Source organism: Chiroxiphia lanceolata, chromosome 8 (genome assembly GCF_009829145.1).
Source record: "Chiroxiphia lanceolata isolate bChiLan1 chromosome 8, bChiLan1.pri, whole genome shotgun sequence".
NCBI classification, from domain to species: Eukaryota; Metazoa; Chordata; class Aves; order Passeriformes; family Pipridae; genus Chiroxiphia; species Chiroxiphia lanceolata.
Window position 1 is genome coordinate 10,798,892 of NC_045644.1, and position 24,746 is coordinate 10,823,637.

At 44.1% G+C, this 24,746-nt stretch overlaps 1 protein-coding gene across 3 annotated transcripts in view; it reads left to right on the plus strand.

The window, feature by feature from the left end:
- XPNPEP1 (X-prolyl aminopeptidase 1) overlaps positions 1-24,746 on the plus strand; it is a 30,850-nt gene that overhangs the window by 1,868 nt on the left and 4,236 nt on the right. For 2 of the 3 annotated variants that reach the window (XM_032695134.1, XM_032695135.1), the window contains exons 3-17: positions 2,536-2,666; positions 8,141-8,204; positions 9,916-10,020; positions 10,309-10,401; positions 11,273-11,416; positions 11,802-11,897; positions 14,086-14,167; positions 15,125-15,335; positions 17,982-18,071; positions 19,389-19,439; positions 20,571-20,629; positions 21,316-21,393; positions 21,905-21,976; positions 23,585-23,645; positions 24,471-24,540. In XM_032695134.1, the coding sequence (XP_032551025.1) occupies positions 2,550-2,666; positions 8,141-8,204; positions 9,916-10,020; positions 10,309-10,401; positions 11,273-11,416; positions 11,802-11,897; positions 14,086-14,167; positions 15,125-15,335; positions 17,982-18,071; positions 19,389-19,439; positions 20,571-20,629; positions 21,316-21,393; positions 21,905-21,976; positions 23,585-23,645; positions 24,471-24,540 (1,393 nt within the window). In that variant the 5' untranslated portion in view covers positions 2,536-2,549. The remainder of the gene's footprint in view (positions 1-2,535; positions 2,667-8,140; positions 8,205-9,915; positions 10,021-10,308; positions 10,402-11,272; positions 11,417-11,801; positions 11,898-14,085; positions 14,168-15,124; positions 15,336-17,981; positions 18,072-19,388; positions 19,440-20,570; positions 20,630-21,315; positions 21,394-21,904; positions 21,977-23,584; positions 23,646-24,470; positions 24,541-24,746) is intronic. The other variant, XM_032695136.1, reaches the window with a different exon arrangement.

Sequence of the window (24,746 nt, forward strand, 5' to 3'; positions counted from 1 at the left end):
TAGAGGCTTATAATTATGGCCAATGGAGGAAAAGTCACCTGTTAAAAGTTATATGAGGACCAGAATAAAGGGCTACCAAAGATCTGTGAGAAAATAGCTTCTCTTTCTCTGGAAACTGAAGACAATTTTTATTGTAAAGTTTGTGGAGGATTTTTTGAAAGGGATTTCTTATGCTGTGGGGATTATCTAAAATAAATGTCCTTCTCAATATGAGTTTCGTTGCTAATCTAGCTTAGTTTTGTTTTTAATATTGTAAGCAAATCTTTCAACAGGGAGAATACTTTTTAAATTATTTTTTTTGTCCTTGAGAGAATCTCTTGCTTGCTAAGAAAACCATGGCTTGTCAGCAAGGAGCTTTATTAAAAGGCAAAGCCTTGTCATGCCTTGCCTGTTTATATGAGACTTTTAGATTCCTAGAGACAAAGCACAGGCCAAGAATGGAAGCTGTGTCTTTATGAGTTTGTAGAAAGAGATTCTTTTCTGCTGGCTAGTCGCTATGTTGTTGCTCTCTCTCCTTTGTGTTTTACTCTATCAGAACATAAATCAGCAGTAACGTTATAGAATGTTACAGCAGCTCATTGCAGAGGACAGACAGAAACAATCACAGTATTATAAAGTTCAGTGTAGCTTGCGAACACTGTATAAAAATATGAAAATTGTCCTGGAAATAAATCTGAGGTGTAATCTAATCCCAGCAAAGGGACAAGATAATACCAATTTGAGGATTCAGTGCCTTTTGACCTTAATTTGCTTCATGTGGCCTGGGTTTTGAAACACAGTGTACCTGTGTGGGCAAAGTCAGTCACGCACAAGTCTTGTGTGCTCTAAACTTCCTGTGATGAGACGTGTGAACAGTGGGCTTGGATTGAGATTTTTATACCTGAATGCATCAGATCTTGGTTCAGTTCTTGACTTGGTCACAGCTCTGCTGTGTGATCTTGGTCAAATCATGTCTTCTTATGGCTTGTGAAGGGGAGGCAGCTCTTCTACCTTCCCAGTTAGATGGCAAACATCACAGGGCAAGGATGTGCCTTATTGTGTTCTGGCATAAGACCATAATGTCACTTGGGACTCCTGGTAGTTAGGGAGGTGTAAATAGAGTAAGTGCCTGGATAAGCAAAAAATGTTTTAGACTTGCATGCTATTTGCTTCTCCCATCAAGATCTGTTTGTAGACATGGCTGTGAAATGAGCTGTGAAATTAACTGGTCAGAATAAAATACTGCGTAGTGTGGCATTCGAGCAGCATACAGCCTGCCCACCTTGCCCTGGAATGTGACAGTATTAAAGTTTTAAGATCCCAGCACACTCTTAAAAATGTGAAAGAAGTGGATAGAGAACTGGGAAGAGGCTCCCTTTGGGCACCCTTTGGAAATAGGAGTGAAGAAAAGATGGAAAGAATCTCTGAGGAAGTTCAGGTTACTTGATTTTCATAGACTTTCCGTCCAGGCATCCTCCACACCTTGGGCATCCTGCAGTCAGTGAGTGCCTTCCCCTGCAGCTTTCTCTTGTGCCAGCACAGCAGCACGGCCTGGTGCGTCACTGTGCATGGTGCTCACAGCGGGCCTTGGCTGGAGACACTTTTTGGGTAGCAAATTGAGAGGCTGATGTTCACTGCAATGCCAAAGATGCATCCATTGCAAAACCACAGCCAAGGAGTGCGATTGGCCTGTGCCCTTGTTTTCCCCTGTGATCTTCCGTCCAGGCTGTACCCCACCCCTGCCTGACACCAGCTGAGATCTGCAGAGCATTTGCCAAAGGTCTTTAGAGGAGGTTCCCATAAGTTGTCCTCTGGCAGTCCCTTGTGAGAGCTCAGCGGGCTGTTCCTCCTGTTATAGTTGTGTTCTTCTAGATGAACTAGCACACAGCCCAGAGGTGAATGTGGCCAGTGAATGCATCCTTCTGTGTCCTTGGGAGCAGATATCTTTTGTCTGAGTTAATCCACTCGCCAGTCCACTATGAAACTCTGGGCTATAGTGAAACTTCTAAAAATTGCATTTGTAGTTGATCTCTTCCTGAGTTCCTGATGTCATGTCTTGCTCTCCCAGCAGCCTGAGCATATAAGCCACAGCATCTCTGACCCCAGAGTGAAAAGATTGGAAGTTTCTCTCAGTGCATGTCACAGGTGGAGCTACTTCTGATCTGTGGGCACTTGGAACCATCCACATCGCATACCAAGCCCTGTCCTGGCTGTCATAGGGAATGTATGAGGTGCTGTGGTTCCTGGTCCAGTCCACATGCAAGAAGGGTTGGCCAGTGTGTTAAGCTCATGTGTATCACCACAGGGCATGCCATCCCTCACCAGGTGGGAAAGATCCTTTACAGGGCCGACCAGCTGTGATTCTCTGGCCTTAACCTGATCCCTCATTCTTAAGGAAAATGAGTGAAGTGACAAGACGGGCAAAATTCTGATCTGAGAGGGATGATATTGGCACAGTTGTCCTCAAGGGGAGTTTCCAGTGGTGATGGCTCCTTGCCTGTGCATGTGAGTGGCTTGGAATGGTTGGATAAACTGAGGTTTTGTGCTTTGTTTTAGTTGTAGGTAGGAAGATGAGTCCGAAAATTACAACAGAGCTGCTGAAGCAACTGCGGCAGGTGATGAAGAATCCCAAGTATGTCCAGGAGCCTGTCCAAGCCTACATAGTGCCCTCTGGAGATGCCCACCAGGTATGGATGGATGGATTGATTGTGGGAACGATCGTGCTTTCCTTCCCTGCAAAAGGTAAAAGCCAGGGATAACTGAAATCACCCTTCGTTCACTTGCTGTAATGGTTACAGCATAAAAATCTGTGTAACCTCAGAAATATTCTGTTGAAAAATGTTTCTGGGGTCTATTCAGGAGACTGAGGTTTTTATGTTCTTGTAAGAATGGAGTGGACAGTCTACCAACAACTTCTCATCAGATTGTCTCCAGGGAACTCAAACTGCAGAAAAGAGAGCTTGCCAGAGCACTTGCTGTGCCCATCCTGGCTGTTGGGAAGAATGGATTTACTGAGTGAGGAACAGACATTATCTAGGCTTTAGTTTCCCCATTAGCATCTCCTGATCGACATATACTCTTAAGTGAAGTGATGAAGGATTAGTTGCAGAGCTTTCCCTTTACTAGATCAAGTTCTTACTGGAATTTGCTGCCTTATGCTAAAGCCCTTCAGATCCCACATAGAGGAGCCTTTGGAGAGGCAGGGAAGGAACAGGCCACAATGATGCTTCCCTTTCCATGCTTCTCTGCATCATGTTCTATGCTCTTAAGATAGGAGGGAAATCTGGGCCCAGGGTGGTAACCCATGGCAGTAACTGTGATGTGTGCTGCTTCCACTGTTAAGATTTTTGTACTCTCTGACATAAATTTGAAATTGCTGAACTGCCTTTTACCTCCCCTGCTGGCTCATGTGCTAGTTTTACTCTTCTGTTCACTCTGTTAAGAGACCCAAGAACTGCCGAGGGTTTTTCCCACCTCAGCCATTTTCAGGAAACAAAAGACCTGAAGCTTTCCTGGCTCACACCCAAAGCTCCCTTTTTCCCCAGGGTGCACAAGAGCAAAATGCAACTGATTCGGAACCTTTGCCCTTGACTTGGCACTGGGGTGAGCCGGGTCCAGACTTGCCTGTGCCCTGGGACCATATGTGCAGCATCATATTTCCTCTTAGGGAGATCCAAACTTGGGCAGGTAGGGGGAAGGCGTTTTCTGCAGCTGCTATTGTCTGCTGCATTCCTGCCTCAAGCTGCCTCTGTCCATATATAACTCCGGTTTCATTTCACTAGACATTAAATGCTGTCATGTGAGTTGAAGAATGTGACCCTCAGGACTTCTGGGTTTTTCTGTTGCTTTCTTTTCCTTGACAGAGTGCAGTTAAGCAGAGAACCCCATGTTGCTATTTCCTGCCAGGCAAGTTGGTCAGGTTTCTCTGCAGAGCAAATCTATCTGAATGGAAACGATTACTGAACACTGCTGATCCTGGTGCCTCCTGACTAGCTGGTGCAGGATTTTTTTTCTGTGAGGTTTGGGAATTGGTGCAATTTTTACCATTGATGGGAACCTGTTGATCCCAGAACAGCCTTACTGATTCCAGGTACACTGAGATAACCTGAGATTTGTAGCTTCCCCATGTTCCAAGCAAGGGTTTGTTTGCTATGTGCAAACAAGAACTTTACAGCCCCACAGTCAGATTTTGGTCTTGGGCAGCTCCTTCCATGACTCAGAACATTGTTCTTGGGTATTTAATGATACCCAAGTGTTTGGTGGCCTAAACCGTTTCCTCCCCACAGCCTAAGCAAGCTGTGTATTGCCGTCCTTGCCTCAGCTATTCCTGAGGCTGTCCCGGCATCCACATCACAGAACTTGTCAACAAAGAGGGCTTTCCCTCCTGTGGTGTTGCCACAGGGTTAGACTGGGGGAAGCTCTATTCCCTTCTGGGTAGCAAAGGAACCCTGGGATTGGACTGATGCTGATACACCTTGATGCTGCAACTTGCTGACTAATTTCTCTTTGTAACACTGGGATTGTTTGAGCTTTGAGTTCTGTCATGCTTTTAATACTGGTTTTCCTGCAAGGCTAGGAGGTTTAGATTATAATACTGCCAGGAATCCTGCCACCGGTTGTATCCTTTGCTTTCCATGTTTAGTTGTGTAAGGAACTGAAAGACTTGCAGAGCTTCTCAAATGCAGCTGGCTCTGACTCTGGCTTAACCAAAGCCGCTAATACCTTGGATTTGTGGCTCTTGCAGTCAGCCCTCGATGTTGTCTGGCTGCTTTAATTTTTGCAAATTTTGATGCTGGTGATAAGAAGTCTGAAGAAACAGACTGTTTCCTTGGAGACCTGGGTGGTCCAGAGGCCGATGAGAAAGGAGGGCAGTCCCAGTCAAAAGTGGGATGAAGTCCATGCAAAGAGTCCCACTTCCTTTCATGAATGCTACGTGGATCTTGTGGCTGCAGGTGTCCAAAGATGACAAAGGGGTGAAAAGCCATGTTTTTGGGAAAGAGGCATGTAAGTCCTTTGTGGTTTCGTTAAAAATGTCTGTCAGAGCTTTTGGAGTGTTGCAGTGCTAAATGCAGGATCCATTTTTTATGTTGAGTCATGCAGTTTACATTGAATCTGGAGTTTGCCCATATGGAAATATTCAGAGATTGGAGTAGCTTCTTAATGGGAGGGAATGATGTTTGGATTAGAGCTTGGGTTTGGAGCCAGTTACAGCTTAACTGGGGCTGGCTTCTACCTCCAGGCCTTGACTCAAAACAAATTTAGTCATATCTGACTGGTCTTCCACATCAAGGAAGCACCTGCCCAGCTCAGGGCCCTGTGTTTGGGTTGGCAGAGGTGCTGTCTTCTGCTCAGGGCTGGCTTCTCTCACACACACTTGTGCTGAGCTGAGGAATCAGCAGGGCTATAAAGCAAGAGAGAGCTTGTGCACAGGTTGTACTGACCTGTTCCAGTTCTTACCAGTGCAGTTTGGTTTTTGGCAGTGAATACTGACCTCCCTCCAGGTACACGGCAGTGTTTGTTCTTTAATGACACCAGTGTTGTTAAAGCTAAGGGTAGCGAGCTGCACTTTTCATTGCTGATCTTGGTTGACATTCGGCTAGAATAAGCTTTAACATGTTAATGGCTTAACCTTGCAGGCTTTGGGGTTAAGCACCACTGATATTTGGGGTTCTTTCTGGCTTAGATGAGCATTTTTGTGATGTAGCCTCAAGTTTTGTCTGCTGGACTGACAGGTGTGGTGAAAAGCAGACGTAAAAGGCCTGAGGAGGGCCAGGTTGAAGGCCATCAGAGCTGCAAGACAAGCCCCAGGGAAATACCTTGTTCTGACTGTGCTGTGGTCTCTGCTTTGTTTGGTGTACACAGGTGTTCCCCTGGTAATTTTAGCTTGTGCAAAACATGGGTTCATCTTTGCACCGTGGGGTTGCTGCTTGAAACAGAACAGGTGGGTGTGCAAGAATGCAGGCTGACAGATGAATGAACCATCTTTCCCTCCAGATTCCTTATACTCCCTTTTAAAGCCCATTTGCCTCATGCCCTGGATTTGGCTGTGGATGGGACAGCATGAGGTAATTTCAAACAGTCAAGGTCTTTGCTAATTTAGGTCAGCTTTTACCAGATCTAAAACAGATACACTTGTTTTTTTATATTTTTTTGAACTGTTTTCATCCATTTCACAGTTTTGTGTTGCTAACCTATCCTACGAATGTGAGATTCATGTCTGCACAAGCAAACTAGTCTGTGGTCTCTGCTGTGTCGGTCAAGAAAAATGGAAGAGAAATCACTGCTCTGTTTTGGAATGTACTTAGTGATAAGTCAGGCTGAATAGTTGTTAGGGAATATTGAAATGGGGAATCTTCATCGCTCTGCCTTCATGTTCTGTCGTGCTGCTGTGAAATGGGCAGCGGGGAAACAAACACTTGATTCTGTTCCCTGAATGACTTTGTCCTCTCTGTCTGCTGCTGCCTTTGTTATTATTTTAAAGGGGGTTGGTGGTGAGAGCGTGCTGTGTGGGGCTGAGGCAGAGCTGCCCCATCAGCTAGAGTTGTGCCAAGGGCAGTTCTCTCTTCCCAAGGTGGGTATCCTGACCCCTCTCCTCTCCACAGCTGCTGAGCATGTGTCACAGCCCAGTGGGGCTGGACAAGGAAAGGCATGGGAAACTAACTGGTCAGAGATGAGGGCATGCATGGTCTCCATACCCCCCTCCTTTCTGCCAGCTTTCACTAGTGTTTGGATGAAATGGAGGATTTCTTTGGAGCATATCCCAGGAATCATATCTGGCAATTGAGAGCAAAAGCTGCTCAGCCAGATCCTCTTTTGGGCCATGAGATTTGCTGTTGCAAGGCTCCATTTCAAAATGATAGTGGTGAATGGTTGGTAGTTGCTACCTTGGGGCTTCTCCCAGGAGGGGAGAGACATGGCTGTTCTGGAGGGGGTTTGATCATGGCATGGTTTGGAGCAGAAATAAAGAGCTGGTCTCAGGTGCTGTGATTTGTGCTTCCTCACTGCTGTGCTTTGAACCCTCTGCCTTCTTCAGAACAGTGAAGAGTAACAGATTTGAAGGGAGCATTTTCTAACAATCAGGTGATTCTATCACAGTAGGAACTAAAACTGCCTGAGAATTGGGCTGTAATTTCTTATCTTAGTCCGTAAGATGTTTCTTTTGCCCCAGCACAGCTGGGTGCAGAGAAACTTTATGAGCTGAGAAACAGATTTGGGTTTCTAACCATTTGTAAGGTACAAATCCAGGGGTTTTGCAGCTCAAACATTGGTGCTGTCAGCCTGGATTAAGCTAATTTGCTGAGTTGCACTAGTTAATTAACAGGCCTACTCAGCAGTTCTGACCTCCAAACTTGCCAGAATGGGGTCCCATAAAAAAGGCTTGTAGGCCACATAAAGTTACAGTTGTTCTTTTAATTTTGGCAGCTCCTGAGGGTATCAGATGTCTGTGCATTCTCAAGGTCTTCTACAATACTGCCAAGGGATGTGCCCACAATGACAGCTTGTGATAGGTTTGGGATGAGGATGGACTGGTAGCCTTTGATTCCCTCTCATCCATCAAACCATGTGCTGGCGTTTTTTGCTGTAGTCTGATTTTGAGTAGGCAAGGGAGGAGTGAGAGGATCAACATCTATTTATGAAAGATCCTAAGGATTAAATTTTTTACAGTTTCACCACTTTGATTATTTTCTTTCAATGTCATTGTTACGGAAAGGAATTCATGTAAATGCAAGTGAGGGGACTTGGCTGGAGATAGTCAGTTTTACAGATTTTATGCACTGATTAGTCTGGTCTCCAAGATCAAGGAGTGCCTCTGGTTTCTCTTCCTTTTGCATTGCAGCTTCAAAGGCATCATTTGTTTGTTGCCCAAAGGGGAGGCTGAGTGTGAAATAAAGGTCTGCAAACTCTGAAGCACTTCAGTGTTTACAGATGTTTGTGGGAGAAAAGTGCTGCAGCTTAAAAAAACCCACCAGTTGAACATAAATACAGTATAATCACAGATGATTAAATGTTCCAGTGGAGTAGAGCCTAGGATTTTTTAACTCATTTTGTTCTCCCTGCGGTGTCCTTTAGGAGAAAAAGCTTATCAAAGTATTTGTCATCAGCTGATCGGGGTTTTTTTCCCCTGCTGCTATAAATAATTGCTGCCTCTTTTGTTTTCTAGAGCGAGTACATTGCACCCTGTGATTGCAGAAGGGCGTTCATCTCTGGATTTGATGGCTCTGCAGGTACCTTTCCAGAACTTGGGTTCTTGCATAATTCTTCTATAAAGAAATAGTTCCATTCATGGCATAGAGGCAGGATGGAAAAGGAAACCTATCCAGCTTGTTTGGACTGTTTATTCCCATTTCAGCATCTGTAGAATTATGCCTTGGCTACCCTCTGAAATTATGTAATATCAACAGAATAACAAGTTTTCGGAAAATGTTTGACCCCTAAATGAACCTCTCTTAAAGTAAAATCCTGTTAACTCTTTAATGTGGTGCTCATAACCTGCGGTCATTTCTTTTCATGTGCAGCCAGTACGAACAGATTTTTATGTTGCCCGTTTGGGCTGGGTGAATAGTAGATGGACTTTAGTTGGCCTTTCTGTTTAAATAGAGCCAGGGCCAGAAACACTGCATTTGGAAACCGAACACTGTGGAAAAGTTTGCTTATCTTGCCGAGACAGGATGTTTTCTTGGCTGTAGGATAGGTCTGTGTTTCAAGAGACCTAGTTTTTACCCTGGCTGTACCCTAAGCTCTGCAAATTACTCTGCTTTGTGGTTGTTGGAAAGTCACTTTAGTCTACTGAAGTCTTTTTTCTCCTCTAATTGTAAATCAGTTTAATAAATACCAGTACCTATGTGTTTGGAGGGTCTGTTCATCAGTTCCTATGAGCTCTGGGATCTCATGTGGAAGGTGATAAATCCAGGGCTGTGGACTGCTGTTGATGGCTAACATGAATCCTGTATTAATTTCGTGCCTTCTGCATGACCTCTTCATAACCTTCCTCTATAATTTGTGCCCTCGTTATATACTTGGAAGGTCCATTTTCCCAGCCTAATGCTCAGCAAATCAGTGAGATTTCACACAAGGGTCACCTTGTGTTTCTTGCTTCATCTTTTTGGGCTGAAGCAGCTTAAAATGTGGTTTGTGTTGGGGGAGTTTGGTAGAAGACAGTGAATTCATACTTGGAAACTCTGTTCTGGTAATCTGGGCTTCAGTTTCTGGTGACAGAGAGTATGATCAAGATGCAGACTCAAAGGACTTGGATTCAGTTTCTGTTTGTGCCATGGTTTGTTTTTTTAGTATTGCCAAGAGCAAGGCAGCTCGAGTGCCTTGCTGAGTTGTCACTGCCCCTCAGCTGTCTGCTTGCATCCCTCCATCTGGAGTCACTGGAATGGGACAGACTCTGGAACCAACAGAAGTTTATGCTCGTGTTTCCTGTTCGGCCATCTCTGCTAGAGCTGTAACATTTGGGAAAGAGGTGCAGCTGACAGCTGGGAGTGATACTCACGTCTGCAGGCCTAGTATCAGCTGTTTCTTGTGGATGGCCAGAGCCCAGGCTTCCTCCCCAGAAGAAGATGGGATGGAGTTTAGGGATGCACAGTATGTGTTACGGTGACAACAGCCAAGTGGAGACCACAGTCTGTTACAGAAGGTTTGGAAGGCCCTATTTACTCAGTTCCACTGACTGGCTGAGGTTTGCTTAAGTCAAATTCATCTGAGGCAATTCTTTAGGGTGCATCCTTGTACATACTATCTCAGATAGGATTTGGAAAGTCATAGTTCAGAGGAAACAGTGAGTACTGAAATAGGACCACTCACTTTTGAACAGTGAGCAGAGGTGCCTTTTAGGGAATTAGAGTGCATTTCAGACACTGTCCCTGCTGTCTGTATCTCTGCACAGTGTCTGCACACTTCTGAATCACTCCACCTTTCTACCTTCCTGCCTAGGTACTGCCATAGTCACTGAGCAGCACGCGGCCATGTGGACTGACGGACGCTACTTCCTGCAGGCAGCACATCAGATGGATAACAACTGGACACTCATGAAAATGGGTATGCAGGAGGCTGGGATACTGCTCCACTGATAAACAGAGAACAGTCACAGGCTGTTTGGTCACTTCACACATGTACAGTTTGGGCTCTTGGGATATCCCATCGTGCAGGGACTTAGGGACATCTTGGATACACTGCTCCTGCTTTAGTGTCCTGTGACGACTGTTGCCGATGGGTTTAGACTTTTGTTACTAAATACATTAGCTTGGACTTTTTGCACAGTGTGGGAACGTTTCAGTGTGACTGCTTCTTTGAACCTCTTTTTTTTTTTTTTTTAAATCCTCTTAGGTCTGAAAGATACACCAACTCAGGAGGATTGGCTAGTGAGTGTCCTCCCAGAATGTTCCAAGGTGGGAGTGGACCCTTTCATTATTCCAGCTGGTTGGTTTTACTTTATTTTATAATTCTGGGTTGGGCAACTATATTCTGGCTCCTTGCTTCTCTGTCTGGCTGTTGTATGATGGTGTGCAGCTAAACATGTTCCAGCCCAGATGGGATGGTGGGTTAAACTGTTACACAAAACAGGTTGGATTTTGGTATAGGCATGTATCACGAGGGCTCCACAGGAATGGATTGAGTCCAAAACACAAGAGATGAGAACTGCTTTCTAGGCTTGCAGTGACCTTACCTGAAAAGCAGAATCCCGATCTACCTCCTTTTGTCTGTGCTTTGGCTTGTCATAGGCACTTCAGTACAAAGCTGCTGAATGCCTTGGCCAGCATGTGAGCAAGAACACCCTGGCAAAATCCACGCTGCTACTCCTGCTTGGTGGTCTCAGCATCTCTGTAGGAAGCACAGTGAGAGGTACCATTTATATCAGAGTACTTGTGCTTCAACACATGGGGCCCAATGCAAAGGTCACTGGAGGCAAGGGGAGATATTTGCTTGATTCAGGTGGGCTAAGGATCCATCTCCTGGCTCTGTGGAGGCTTAGATCTAGCTTAGATCTAGCATGGTTCTGCACTGGGGTAGAGGAACACCCTTATGGCAGCTTCTGGGCTTCTTCCAGGGACTTTTGTCCAGGACTGTGACTACCTGACAGCACTGGCTGTAGTGATGTGTTTGTATAACTGTAATTGCAATAGATTTTGCCTTTTTATTTATTTTTTTTTTTAAGGGAATGGGAAGAAAAAGAGTCTGGAAAGAAAGGAGGAGACTCAGATTCTTGAGTCTGTCCTCTGTGAACAGGGCTATTGTTGAACCTGTGTGTGTTCTTTAAAGCCATCACTCTTGACTTTTTTCCCTTTGTCAGACCAGTGGAAGAGGATGTCCAAAGTCTTGAGAAGTGCTGGCCATGACCTTGTGCCTGTCAAAGAAAACCTGATCGATACAATCTGGACAGATTGTCCTCAACGCCCCTGCAAGCCTCTCATCATGCTTGACCTGAGTTACACAGGTGAGAAGCTTAACTCCCAACAGACGTGAGTTGTTTCTACTGTCCTATCCCCCTTCTGCTTTTCTCTTATAAAGTAGTGAGAAAAACAGTACTGCAGCACAATGATCCACTATGAATAGGTCAAGATGATTGAACCTCAGCTAACAACCCCTTTGTCCTCAAAACTCCAAATGACCATTTGCTGGAAGTTGGGTGATTTCAAAACAAACCATGGGTGTCTGGAGGGCAGCTTGTTTGAGATTGTTCCTATCACTTATTAGAATGGAGTGAGGAGCGGAAGCACAGTGTGTTTTGGGTCCCTTCACAATCCAGTGTGTTGGTCTGTGTTTAAGTGATCTTCCTCAGTAAAGTTAGTGACTGTAGCTTTTCAAACTGCGTTTTGCAGGGGTCAGCTGGAGAGACAAAATTACAGCCCTCCGTTCAAAAATGGCTGAGAGGAAAGTCATGTGGTTTGTGGTAACGGCCTTGGATGAAGTAGCATGTAAGTCTTTGCATGTCCTTTCTCAGTTCTTCCTACAAAGAAATGTTCTTCCTGCCTTGGAAAGGAAGAACCATGCCAGGGTGAGAGGCACTTCTGACAGACAACTTGTTTGTGAGACATCAATTAACTTGTGTGTCAAGTGCAGTGGTGATAACAGGTCACAAACAGTGTGCCTGTATTTCTGCACAGTGCCTTATTACACCAGTGCAGCTCCTGAGTACCTTTTTAGCCCAATAAATGCAGCAAATCACCTTTGAAAAGCAGCCCAGGCAAAGGGAGAAGAAGGTTATGTATAAAGCCTGAGGCAGTTTGATAGAAAAAAAAGAACTGTGAGGTTTTCTGGCTGTAAAATATCCTGATGCTGCCTCACCCAGTGGGAAGATGGAGACTGTTTTCTGCTGTGAAGTCTGGGCTATAAACAAAGCAGTGCAACATGTGGCTTTGTATACATAAGGCAAGGGTGGGGTACACAGCATTCACAGTCATCTTCCTAATTGTTACAGCTTCTTAAGCCAGTCTTTACCTCTCCTGTGTTCAGCAAACGCTTTGGTTAAAACAAGTAAGTCTGGGCTCAACTTGTGTTTCTTGATCATTTCAGCCTAGGGTCTCACTGGAATCCCCTCTGTGTTTGGGGCCCCAGGATGGCTAGGTCTCCATACCCTGGCTCCCAGCCCAGTGTGTAGGAGGGGAGAATGGCCACAAAACAGAGTGATTTCCCCAGAACTGCTTTTTCTAGTGCTGTGTGTCCTTTGTGCAGAAATCACCAGTGCACAGACTGGTGCAGTAGGAACACAGCACTGGCAGTGTCAGCGCTGCCAATGCCTGTGCCCCATGTCTGATCTGAAGAGTTAGAAATGCAGGTGGTGTGTTCCCAGCTCCAGCACTGCCACTGCCGCATCTCTGGCGCTGGGTGAAGCTCTCCTGGATCTGGGACACCGAGCAAAGAGGTGTTGTGAAAGAAGTACTTTGGAGAGTGGTGAATATGACTCCTCCCTGGGGAGGCCTGCATGAGCAGAGATTGTGTGTCTCACCTTTTCAGGCGCACCTCCAATTAAATTAATGATAAATTGGTGCCCTGAAGTGGTTTCAGATTAAATGTCTCCAGGAAAGCCAAGCTTGATTATGAATCAAGAGTTTTAAGATGGACCAGAGAAGGTCATGAGAGAAGCTCATTGTCAGGTGCCTGATTGATTTCTTATCCTAAAGAGGGAAGGGGAGAAGTTGTCTTTAATTTTATCTAATTCAATTCACTCTAGACAAATTCTGGGGACAGAAAGAGTGCCACAAAGGAGACTGTTGCCTCCTTACTGCATTGGGAGTCGGCAGAGCAAGGAAGTTTGTACCCACGCTGTAAAGAGTTCTTTGTGGCTCTTTCCTGCATTCAAGTGACCTACTCCTTCCCTGGAGAGAATTAAACTCTATTTTTACTTTCATGGCAGAATTTGCACAGTTCAATGAATACAGTGCTGGGTTGTGATTTAGGACATGTTGGTTCTTTTCCCAGCTGTCCTGCTGGCTGGCCTTTTTGGCTTGAGTAACTCATTTCAGCTAATTGGATACCCTGGAGTTTTTATTTGACCCTAAAATCAGGAGTTTGGAGATGCTGAACATCTACTTCCCCTCTTGACTTTGTCTGGAGTTGTGGGGGATAAAATCTTTGTGAAAAACAGCTAAGACTATACAGTCTGAATCTGAGATATTGTAGGCACCCAAATGAGAGGCCTTTTTGGGGGATTTTATTCTTGCCTATTGTGTCTTGCTCTTCCCTCAAGTATCAAAAGGACTGGAATGAAATGATAACTTGTAACTTTGAAGTTTTCTGGCTGTTAAGAAGTGAGCTTTTATTGCATTGCACAGACCAGAAAGGGTCAGACGCTACTTTTTGTACACGTATCCCTGTCTTTTTTTGGCTGTATCTGCTTTCTTCCAAGCCAGCCCTCCTTTAGAAGTTAAACACCAGTTTTCTTTCCCTATGAGTGTTTAAACTGCAGTTCTGGTGCCATCTCCTGGCAAAAATTAGGGTTGCCTGGAAAGCAGCAGGACGTGGGACAACTGGGTGGGAGCTGGACCCACGGCCTGCAGCCGTGACGTCTCACTGCTTGACTGTTTTGCTGAGATTATTTTTGGCTTTCTCTGATGTTGCAAAAGACAAACCAGGACTGTGATTCTTGGCATTCTTATTTTTCAGGGCTTTTCAACCTCCGAGGCTCTGATGTTGAGTACAATCCTGTATTTTTTGCATACGCCGTCATAGGAATGAACACAATCAGGTGCTTGTATTCCCTTCTTCAGTTCCCCAAGATTCATTCTTCTGTGGGAGAGCTGTTCTGGCAAAGCATTTATCTTTTGAAATGCCTGTGCTGGGGTGCCTTGGTGTCCTTTCTGAGCAGTTTTGTCCTCAATGTTAATTACTCTTCTGCCCTGATCAGAGCTAGAGAGGCAGTCAAGAGCTCTGCTGTGCTCCTCAGCACCTTGGCTGACGTGCTGAGTGACTTTGGACATCATGGGTGACCCCTCTGTCTGTCACCCTGAGATAATGTGGAGGGCCCTTGGAGCTCTGGGTGAAATGTGAGTAAGAGCCAATGCTGGCCTTGACACTGGAAAACTTTTCACTACTGTCTAATTGCTGAGTCACTTCAAAACTGCAGGGACTGTGTAGGAAAGTTTCAGGGCTGGCTTATGACAGAGGGCTTCTTTCCTGTGACTGCCCCATATATTGAGCCTTATCAAGCAAAAGTCTTTTAGAGGCATCTACAAGCTGCCACCTAGATCCATCTAAGGTGAAACCTGGCTGGATGAGTACAGGTTGTTGTGTGAAGGTTGAGTTGAACTTTTTAATTCAGTGAAAGTGAGAACAAAGTGATACTTAGAACAACACTAGCTTTTCTATTTCCAGATGTTGCCCTTAAAAATTAGACTGGCTGTTATGTGCCTCTGTTACTCTCCTGTCTCAAGCACAGTGGTAGGATGTAGCCATTTTGAATGTATCATACAAAAAAAAGCTATCAGCTCCTTTCCTCTCAGCAGGGTGGCACATCTTAATTTTGAAGCGGGATTTAAGCTGGGTGAAGGCCAGTGGTTAAAACAATATAGGACACAGTATAGCACATAATTCACGAACTCCTTTCTCCCTGAAATGTTGCCAGAAGGGTTTCTCATTCCTTCCTTAACTCCAGCCACTGTCAGATGTGGTCCCACTTATTTGTTCTATCCGATTTGTTTCTCAGGCTTTTCATTGATGGTGACCGGATGATGGACCCAGCTGTGAGGGAGCACTTACAGCTTGACTCCACCCTGGAGCCTGAGTTTAAAATCCAGGTGATGCCCTATGGATCTATCCTGTCAGAGTTGCAGGCTGTTGGTGCAGGTCTCTCACCCAAGGAGAAAGTGTGGCTCAGCGACAAAGCCAGCTATGCTCTTACTGAGGCCATTCCCAAGGTCAGTGGCTCTTGCAAGGGGAAATACTTTGCTCATCCTGGTTAGGAATGGTGTGAATGAGGGCAACTGACCACAGTTTCCCCTCTGCAAAGCACAATGCAGGCTGGAGCTTGTGCTGAAGGGATCCAGCCCTGCTTAGGTATTGAGGGGTTGTTAATCCTGGGGTTGCTCTCACTGGAGCTGCCCTTCTAACTCGCTAAGCCGATTTAGCCAAAGAATTGTCAGCTTAAGAAAAAACAAGTACAGCGAGAGAGGGGAGGGAGAGAGGGAGCAGGGTGAACTCGGGTCATTCTGACCATGGGTGGAGCATCTGCCTTACATGGACCAGCAGTAAGAACTGGAAACTTGAAGAAATTGAAAGTTGAGCAGGACCTCTGGGAGGGTGTATTTGGCTTGATCTGAGTGTCTGAAGGTGGTTGCCCTTATTTGGTTCAGTAGCTTGAGGATATCAGGCTTGTACCAAAGACAGGAGGGACAAGGTGACAGTCATTGCAGCAGGGAACCTTGTGAGAACACAAATAACCTGCAGGCATTGGTTGTCCACACAGTGAGTGCATCTGCTGAGGGACAGTTGTAGCAGCAGAATAATTTCTGTACAGCCATACATGCTATATCTTGCTACCCTTGTACTTGAATTTGTCTGTCTGGGACTCCCACAGTCCACCTAATATTCCAGTAGCCATGAAAGGAGATACCTGGGTAAGAATACAGCAGCAACTATGGTCAAATAAGCTGGTTTCCATGCATCTTGTGTACATCTCTTGTTTGCTAGAGATCACATTCTCTGCAATGCCATCCAGTTTACAGCGATATCTAGTAACTAACAGATACTGTGAATAAATATTGTTTTTGTGAGTCTATGGAGGATTCACGATAAATTTTTGTTCTTTTAACTTCACCATAGAAAGCCCCTTGCTGTAGGTGTAGTCCATGGTCTATTCCCAGCTTGGGTTAGTTGCTGTAGATGATTTACGTAGACCATCCCATCTGACCTAGATTAAGGAATGTAATGAGTTGGAGTGACATTATTTACCCTGTGAGCTCTGGAAATTTTGGCTGATACTAGTCATTACAGTGCTACATGCCCTCTGTATGCAATGGGGAGAGTCCCTGCCTTAGGGAGCTCTGTGCAATAGAAAGCAGAAGAGGAAGACTGAAATGTCTTGATTAAAAACCACTTAGAGAGTCATTGAAAGAGCCAAAGTTTTCATAGTCCCTTTCTGGCTCTCCACCACTTCACACCAGCTGAGAACTGGCCTGCAGTGCTTTGAAGAACATTAGTGCTGTAAGTCCATCTACTGTCTGTCTCCATCAGAGCCAAATATTGACACTGGCAAAAATCCAGTCCATTATTAAACACAGATCTGCAAACCCTTTATAGATTTGCTTACAGCTGCATGTAAATATGCTTTTCACTGAAGATTAATGGAACTACCAGTATCTGTAAAAGGCAAGCCAATCCAAGAATCTGACCATTTATCCTGTCTTTGATAAAAAGACTTTCCTGACTTTTTTGTCAGGAAAGTGATTTCTTTTTTACTTTGCATTATGACAATTATGTAATTGTCTTGCTGTTTTTAAGACTTTGGAAATTGTGAGCATGTAGGATTTATGTGAAATTGGTCTTTGCTGAGGGTCTACCGGGCCTTCCCATGAATTTGAGTGATATCTATTTGTATGCTGATGCATTGAAAATAGGAAAAAAGCGTGTTGCTTGGGCTGTACATCTGTAGTGCTCATCCCACCTCCTGACATATGATGGGTAGAGCAGAGAACTGTGGGGCAAAAGGCTTGGTTCTTCTTCCTTCTTCTGATGGCAAGTGTGATGAGGCTTGGACAAGTCACCTCAGCTGGTGTATTTCTGAAGACATGCTCAGAACCAGCCAAGCATTCCTGCTAATCTGAGGACAGCTGATGTTTGGGGAAGTGTGCAGTGGTAAGGGATCAGTTACTAGCTCTTAATGCAGGGTCACCCCATCCAGGCACAGGAAAGCTTTGTCTCAAACCACTGATATAAGCTCCTTTCAGAATGGGCAGCATGTAAAGCTCAACTTTGCAAAGACCTTCCATTTTTCTTGAGGCCTTGATATGTTTGTCAGAGCTGCTGATCATTAACAGTGGTGATGCTCAGTGCTGGAGGAGACAGAGCCTTGTGGGGCCAGCCAGATTCAACTCCAGTGCTTGATACCTGGGCTGGGCGCCCTTTGCTCCCTGGCACTTGAGGTTGACAGTCAGGTAAGTCAGGGTGACTTTTAGGTTTGTTTCCACTGCCCAAGTTCTACCGTAGTCTCTGGGATTTCTCATTGGCTGTCTCTGGGCCTTCAGTGTACATCTGATCAACAGGAAACCCATGGCTCAGACATTTATTTATATATATATACGGTATTGAGGATATCCAGATCTTCCCCCTGCTTAATGACTCTTTAGTTCTTTGGATTTCCCTGTGGCTGTTCTTCCTTCAGTCAGGGACCGTTTTCTCCTCTTTACTCCCCAATGCACTTAGCTGAATACTAGCAACCAGTATCTCCCTGCACTGAAGGGTGAGAGAGGCTGCCAAAGTACAAATTGTGGCCAGGCTGCGTTATTAAATCTGTAGGATTATGTAGTTTGACTAATCCACAAGTAATCCCTGTCCTTCTGCTGCAGGCTTACCGATACCTCACCCCATATACCCCCATCTGCATTGCAAAAGCTGTGAAGAACGCGTCGGAAACAGAAGGCATGAGAAGAGCACATGTAAGTGAAGCCTTGAGAGTCTCCTTGCACATGGCGACAGGTTTGCTTTATGTTTAGGGAAAGAAATTACATTTTCCTTTCAGTTTTAATGTTATGGATAAAAAGCAAACAAGAATTTGGATGACAGGATAAAAAAGGCTTTCTGTCAGACATCCACTGCTGTTGAAGCAGGTTTTTTGCTTGTTTTGCATTCCCTTGAAGAACAACATTTGCAATAGTGTGAGGAAACAGCCTTGCTCTGTTGGAAGACCACGCAGACTTGAGAAGTGTTGTTTGGAGTGTGGGCCCTTAAAGGGATGTTCTTTCCCCTTTGCTAGTTCTGTTTTCTTTGTCAGTGGAGTCTTAAAATTGTTATCACTTGAATAAACAGAGCCTAAAGAACACAGAGAGATTCTTCGACACATGGTGCAAAACACAGGCCAAGATGTTGAGAAGCAGCCAGTGTCCTCAAAGCTCTCTGTTTTTGTCTCATCATCATGACATTCTGGAAACAAGGTTGATTTCCCAGGAAGCTTCATATTTTCAAGCAAAGAAGCTGCCTGTGAAATAGGTTCATGGTGGGGCTGAACTTTTCTTTCCTGTTAATTTTTAAGCAGCAGTTTTCACAACAGGAGAAATGTGCCAGTTAACGCAGGGTTGGCAATTTTGGGCTTGTCCCATATTTTCTTTTAGGTTCTTGGGAACTGTTACTTTCTGTTTCAATGCTTTTTTTCTCCCCGTTAGTTAAGAGGAAGTAAAAATAGTTGTACTGAGCAGAGACACTTTGTCACCTGCTACCTGAGGACAAAGTTGTGCCTTGCTCTTGTACACATGCTTCCTACTTCTTGCCCCTGCATGCTGCAAACATGTAGTAAAAAAGGAACAAAAATGGGGGTCATCATGCAAGAGAACCAGAAGCTGTGTGACAGGCTGTGTGGTGCCCATGTGCCCAAAGGACATGTTCCCCTGTCACATCACCAGATGTGTTGTGTGGTTACCTTCTGCTATATGAAATGCCAAATCGTGCGTGTTGAAGCAAAAGAGTCTTGAAAGTCTTGAGTGAGGTAAAGCCAGTATTTGCTGACTACTTGGTAATTCTTCATGGTAAGATATGTCCCAGCAGTAAACCTTTATTAATGTTTATTTAGCTGCCCAGATACATTTCTGGTGCTTATATTAATTACAGGATGCAAAAACCTGAAAATACCTCTTAGATCATCTATTAGTTTGTGTTTTGGAAACTTGCAAGTTTGTTTTGCATCAAAACCTGTTTATACTGAAGCTTGATAAATCTTTTTTTCCCCTCAATTCCCTTTTCTTGTGCTTATTTTAACATAGATTAAAGATGCTGTTGCCCTGTGTGAGCTCTTTAACTGGCTGGAAAAAGAGGTATTGTATTATTTTTTTAACTTGAAGGTTTTATTGGTGTGTAAAATTATTCATTGGCATAAAATTTTTGCTAGTCTTTATAGTGCTTTTGCTAAAAGTGGGGAAACAGCTGGGGGTTCATCTGGTGGAGTTTTTTTGGGGTGATTCTTTTTGGTGTGGATTTAAATCATTCTTTTATCTAAGCCTGAATGAATTTTTTTGAAAACATGCTCCCATTCATTTTACACAGACCAAAGCTAGAATAAGTGAGGAATGACCTAAACAGGCTTAGTGTAGCGTTGATACTGTCTTGTGCTTGTTTGGTGGTGTAAGTAATGAAATAATATTCAGCTTGATAGAATACTTTGGAATAATTGTCATGATAATCAGGGTTGTCTGGCAGTATGAACAGATTTGGCATTTATGAATGGAGAGGTGTAGTGGAAATGGGATAAAAACAAATCACTTGTGTATTCACTGGTTTAGAAGTACACAGTGAAGGTGCAGGGTGCCCAGTGTTACACAGCAGCTTACTAAGCTGCGCTCCTTCTGTGCTACTGCATGTCTGAGTCCATTGACTTTATTTATGGAGATGGCTTGATGACTTCCAGAAGGTGCCTTTTTACATGTCTGAGTACCTCAAGAAGTCTGCCTCAGCTCCTGCCCCCTTTGCCTGTTATCCTGGGGAAGTTGTGTCACAGGTTTTAATTTATCAAATGTCTAAAGTTAAATTTAACATACTTTGTTTTTCCTGCAACTGCTTCCATTTCTGATTTAAAAGCATAAAATTTCTAATACCATGGGCTATTTGGAGAGAACTGTTCAAGCTTAGTGTAACCTGTCTGTGAGGAGATGTTGCCTTGTGAGATGTTAGCTCTCTGCATATCTCAGTGAAGTTAGTACTGCACTAACTGCTCCCTACTCAGGATTCAGCAATCCTGCTGTGACCATCTCTGCTTCCTGCTTTTCACATGCCCTGCACAATATTGCTAGGTTTGTGTTTGTCATTACTGAGGAATGAGGACAGAAAACCTGGAAAGAGGACCCTTCCAGACTGGATTTCATAATCCACAGACAAGGCCCAGTGCTTAAGCATACAGCATTTTCTTTGCTTGTTGGTGTACTAATTCAACCCGTGTCTTTGCCCATTAGGTTCCAAAGGGAACAGTAACAGAAATAATAGCTGCAGACAAAGCAGAGGAATTCCGCAGGTAAAAAGTAAATCCACTCTAAGGAAGTTTTCTGGGTGGTGTTTTTATCCTTTGTTTTTTATTCTTTAGAAATCCATCTCACTTGCAGGTATATTTTACCTGAGGACAAACCATTACTACAGGATTTCTTTGAAAACTTGAAAGAGTTGTGAAGAATTGGGTCTCTTGGGAGATACAAGTCCCAGCCCACTGGATCCTATCTGCTTTTCTTTTGAGATAGCAATGAGGAGTGCTGCAGGTTAGGACACTTAAATACAAGAGAGTTGCTTTCTTACCACAGAGGAATTGATGTAAAAGTTAGATTTTCTCCTCTTCTGGTGGAGAAGGAACACCATCTGTATTGAGAGTTACTCCCGTGTGTAGATCAGCAGGTCCTCTAAAATGCCTTTGAGTAAATAAGTAGCAAAGTAGAATATGTTCAGCACATCTCTTCCCTGGGTAGTTTGGGTGGTGAATTTTCTATTTCTAAGGAAAGAGTAGAGATGGAAAGCAGGTTTCCACATGGTTGGGAGAAGAGGGCTTCAAATTGTACAGTTCTTCTACCTAAATGTGGTGGCCCAGATGGCTTTCATGGCCAAGGGGAAGGCTGAGGTGATGTGAAATTGAGGATGGGGGACTCCAGGTGCCCCAAGTGCCTGGTGTGCTCCTCTCACTTATGCTGTAGTGATCACAGTCTTTTCTTTCAGTCAACAGAAAGACTTTGTTGAATTGAGTTTTGCGACCATATCAAGCACAGGTCCAAATGGAGCCATCATTCACTACAAGTAAGAGAAACAGTCTCCTTTCATCTTTCAGCAAACAGAGCTGGAATGAGCGTCTCGCTTCTTCATGGAGTCACAACAGAGTACTCCAGGGAGATGCTGCTTCCTATCTTTCTTTATTCCAGACTTACTAAATAAGGATCTTTCCCTGCTGGCAACATGCATGTATTGTGATGCTGATCTGCTCAGGGCCATAGAAAAGGGCTATTTTGGAGCTAGAAGTCTGGGAAGGACAAGTATAAAGTGCAGACTGTTCTGAAATACATCCAGGAACAGATGTTGAGGGTTTTACTGGAAGAAACAAAGCTATTCTCTGTACTGTAGTGCTATTTGCAGTATACAAATACTCCCCTCAGTATGATCCCTGGCTCAGCATGTGTGGGATTTCCATCACTGCCACAGAAAATCAGAACCAACACATCCAAGCTTGCACTTAACATAGTTTCTGAACTGCAGATGTGGGCTGGACACCTTAAAACTGTGGAACAAAAAAACTTTGTGTTTAACTGAACAGGCCAGTTCCTGAGACCAACAGAACGCTGTCTGTGAACGAGATCTACCTCCTGGACTCAGGAGCACAATACAAGTAAGTGGGATGAATGGGTTTTCTGCTCCTAGTGACCCCCTGCAGGGTCAGCTCACAGTTGCCTTGGCAAGCAAGGCAATGTATAGTTTTGAGCAAGACAGCAGATGAGGGCTGATAAGCCTTGCTGGGGTAAAGGACAAAATGTCAAGGTGCAGTTCCCGTCTGAGTCCCATTCCCATTGGGATGGGAGCTGTGCTTTAGCTGCTGCTGTGTTTTATTGTGTGTTGCAGCTCTGCACACCTGGCACACTCATGTTAGAATTGCTATAACAGGGAGCAGGCCTGACTGCCCTGGCTTAGCCTTGGACTGCCTACACAGCAGCCTGCACAGCTGGGTGAGGCACCTACCCTGCCAGGATCTGCCCTGGGGGCAGACTTGACTGACGTTAAAGTTAGAACAAGGTGAGGCAAAAGAGCAGGACAGCACTGTCCTTTCCAGAGAGACTTATCCCATCTGAGTTTAAGTTTGGATCTTAAGTTTGCTTGTGGGAAGGCGTCATGGTTGAAGATTCACTCAGTGCTGTTTTGACAGTGCCATTCAGTGGCCTCAGTTCCTTTACTGTGGAACTCCATAGAAAACTGACTCCACAGAAAATGAGAGAAGTGATGTTTTTAGCCAATGTAAATAGATGAGAAGTGGCTTGTTCAGGAAGATACAGGACAAGCCTGGCTTCTCCTTTGAGATGAGCTTTGTCTTTAGAGCTATGCCTTTTTGTTATGTCAGTCAGGAAGAGCTTTGAAAAAGAACCATACAGACATCCTTTGATAAGATTTTTACAAGGAGATCTTTTTTCCTCCCCTCTGATGGCCTAATTAATGATTTCCTTAGTGCCACTATGAAAAGCAGCCCTTTGAATACAATATAATCTGGACATCAATGGCACTTACCACAGCATTGTGACAGGGATGCTTTGCTTGTTCCTGCTGAGAAGTTAAACCGTGAGTTCTTTGTGACCATGGCCTGTGTGTGCTGGGGAAGAGCCTAGGGACAGGAGTGAGCGTCTCAAGTTATTTCAAGAGCCATTGTGTTTTTGACAGCAGGCTCAAAATGCTGCTTGTAGAAGGAACTTTGAGCCAGTTTTTGACATCTGAGACTAGCCCCTATCCAAATGCAGGATAGTTTGTAGAAATCTTAGCACAAGACATCCTAAGGATGAAAGGGATATTATACCCTCTTACACTTCCCTTTCCTGAGAGGGTAACTGTCATTTGTGCGTAAGTATATATTTTTAAGCAGTTGATGAATCATCTTCCATACAAATAGGCTAAATTTGACCTGTTCTCAATGGACAGGTACCAGTTGCTGAACCTCAAATTAGCATCATTTTTATGAGCAGTTTAGATCCTAATTTGCAAGAAGCTTTGGGATGCTTATGGTTGAAAGATAACAGTTTGAACTGTAAATCATTATTGCCGCATCTAGGGCATTGTGTTCAGGAATTTTTGAGATTAAGAACTGTTACATCATCAGGCTTGTGTAGCACAGAGCAGATGACTTTATAAGCTTGGTTGGTTTGCTGCAGTGTGACTGGATTTTCTGTGTATTCTCACTTTGATCTTTCTTTTTCCCACATCCCTTTGCTTTCTGCATCTTTGTTTGCCTCTGAAGAGATGGTACAACAGATGTGACCAGGACAATGCATTTTGGCACACCATCAGCCTACGAAAAGGTAAGGTGGCATCTCAGTGTGCTTTGTGATCTGACCCTCGTTATTAGAGATACTTAAATTAGTAATGTGCCCTCTTGCTATATAGTCGAAGTGCTTTATCAAGTATCATTTATTTACTAGTATGTGACAGCATTTGGATAAAGACTGAAAAGGAAACTGTCAGACTTTGGACTTGCAAAATATAAAAGTGATTTAGAGAATTGATACTTTTCTATCTTAAAATGCACAATTCTCATCTGCAAAATGACATGGCTCCTCTAAGAAATTATAAAATCAGCAGGCTGAGGATGAACATTACTGGCTTGTCCAACATGGGAGTTAGGGGGATGTAATTTAGTGCAAAGCTCAGTATCTTATGCAAAGCTCCAGTTGGTGTGTACCATATAAAAAATCAGTCTCAGACTTCCCCGAGAAGGTCTGTGTTGGAAATTCAGCAATGTAATTTTGTTTATTTTAAATTGCTTCTTTAATTAAAACTAATTTCATCATTATAGTTCACTTAGTGACAAAAATATGCTGTAGGGTATGCTCAGGAAGTAAAAGTACAGTCATAAAGAAAATCAAGCATGTAGGTCAGGTGAATCCTGCTGCTAAACCTGCTGCCTGAGTTTATGACGCACTTCCATAATTACCGGAGAAGAATCTTCAGAGTAATTTAAACTTTCTGCTCGTGGTTTGCTTTGGCATTACCAGCCACAGGAGAGCATGAGCAAGTTTTTCCAGATCCTCCACAATTTGCTACAAGATGCAGTCTTTCTTTCCATTCCTGGGGAATACAAAGTTTTGGCTTTCCCTGTTTACTTATGGCACGCATTTCTTTGACAGGAATGCTTCACCTATGTCCTGAAGGGACATATAGCTGTGAGTGCAGCCATCTTCCCCAATGGAACCAAAGGTGGGTTGGTGAGTTGGAGTGTTTTGACCACAGCAGTGACCTCTGAAGAACCATTAAGTTGTCTGAGAACAACATTATGATTGACAACATTATGTTTTAGGCAAATGTTGATGTAACTCTCTATTTCCATCACAACAGTTTGGATTCTAGATTACCGATGCCTTCTCTCTCATCATCAATCAGTGCTGGAAAGTCTGAGGGGGAAA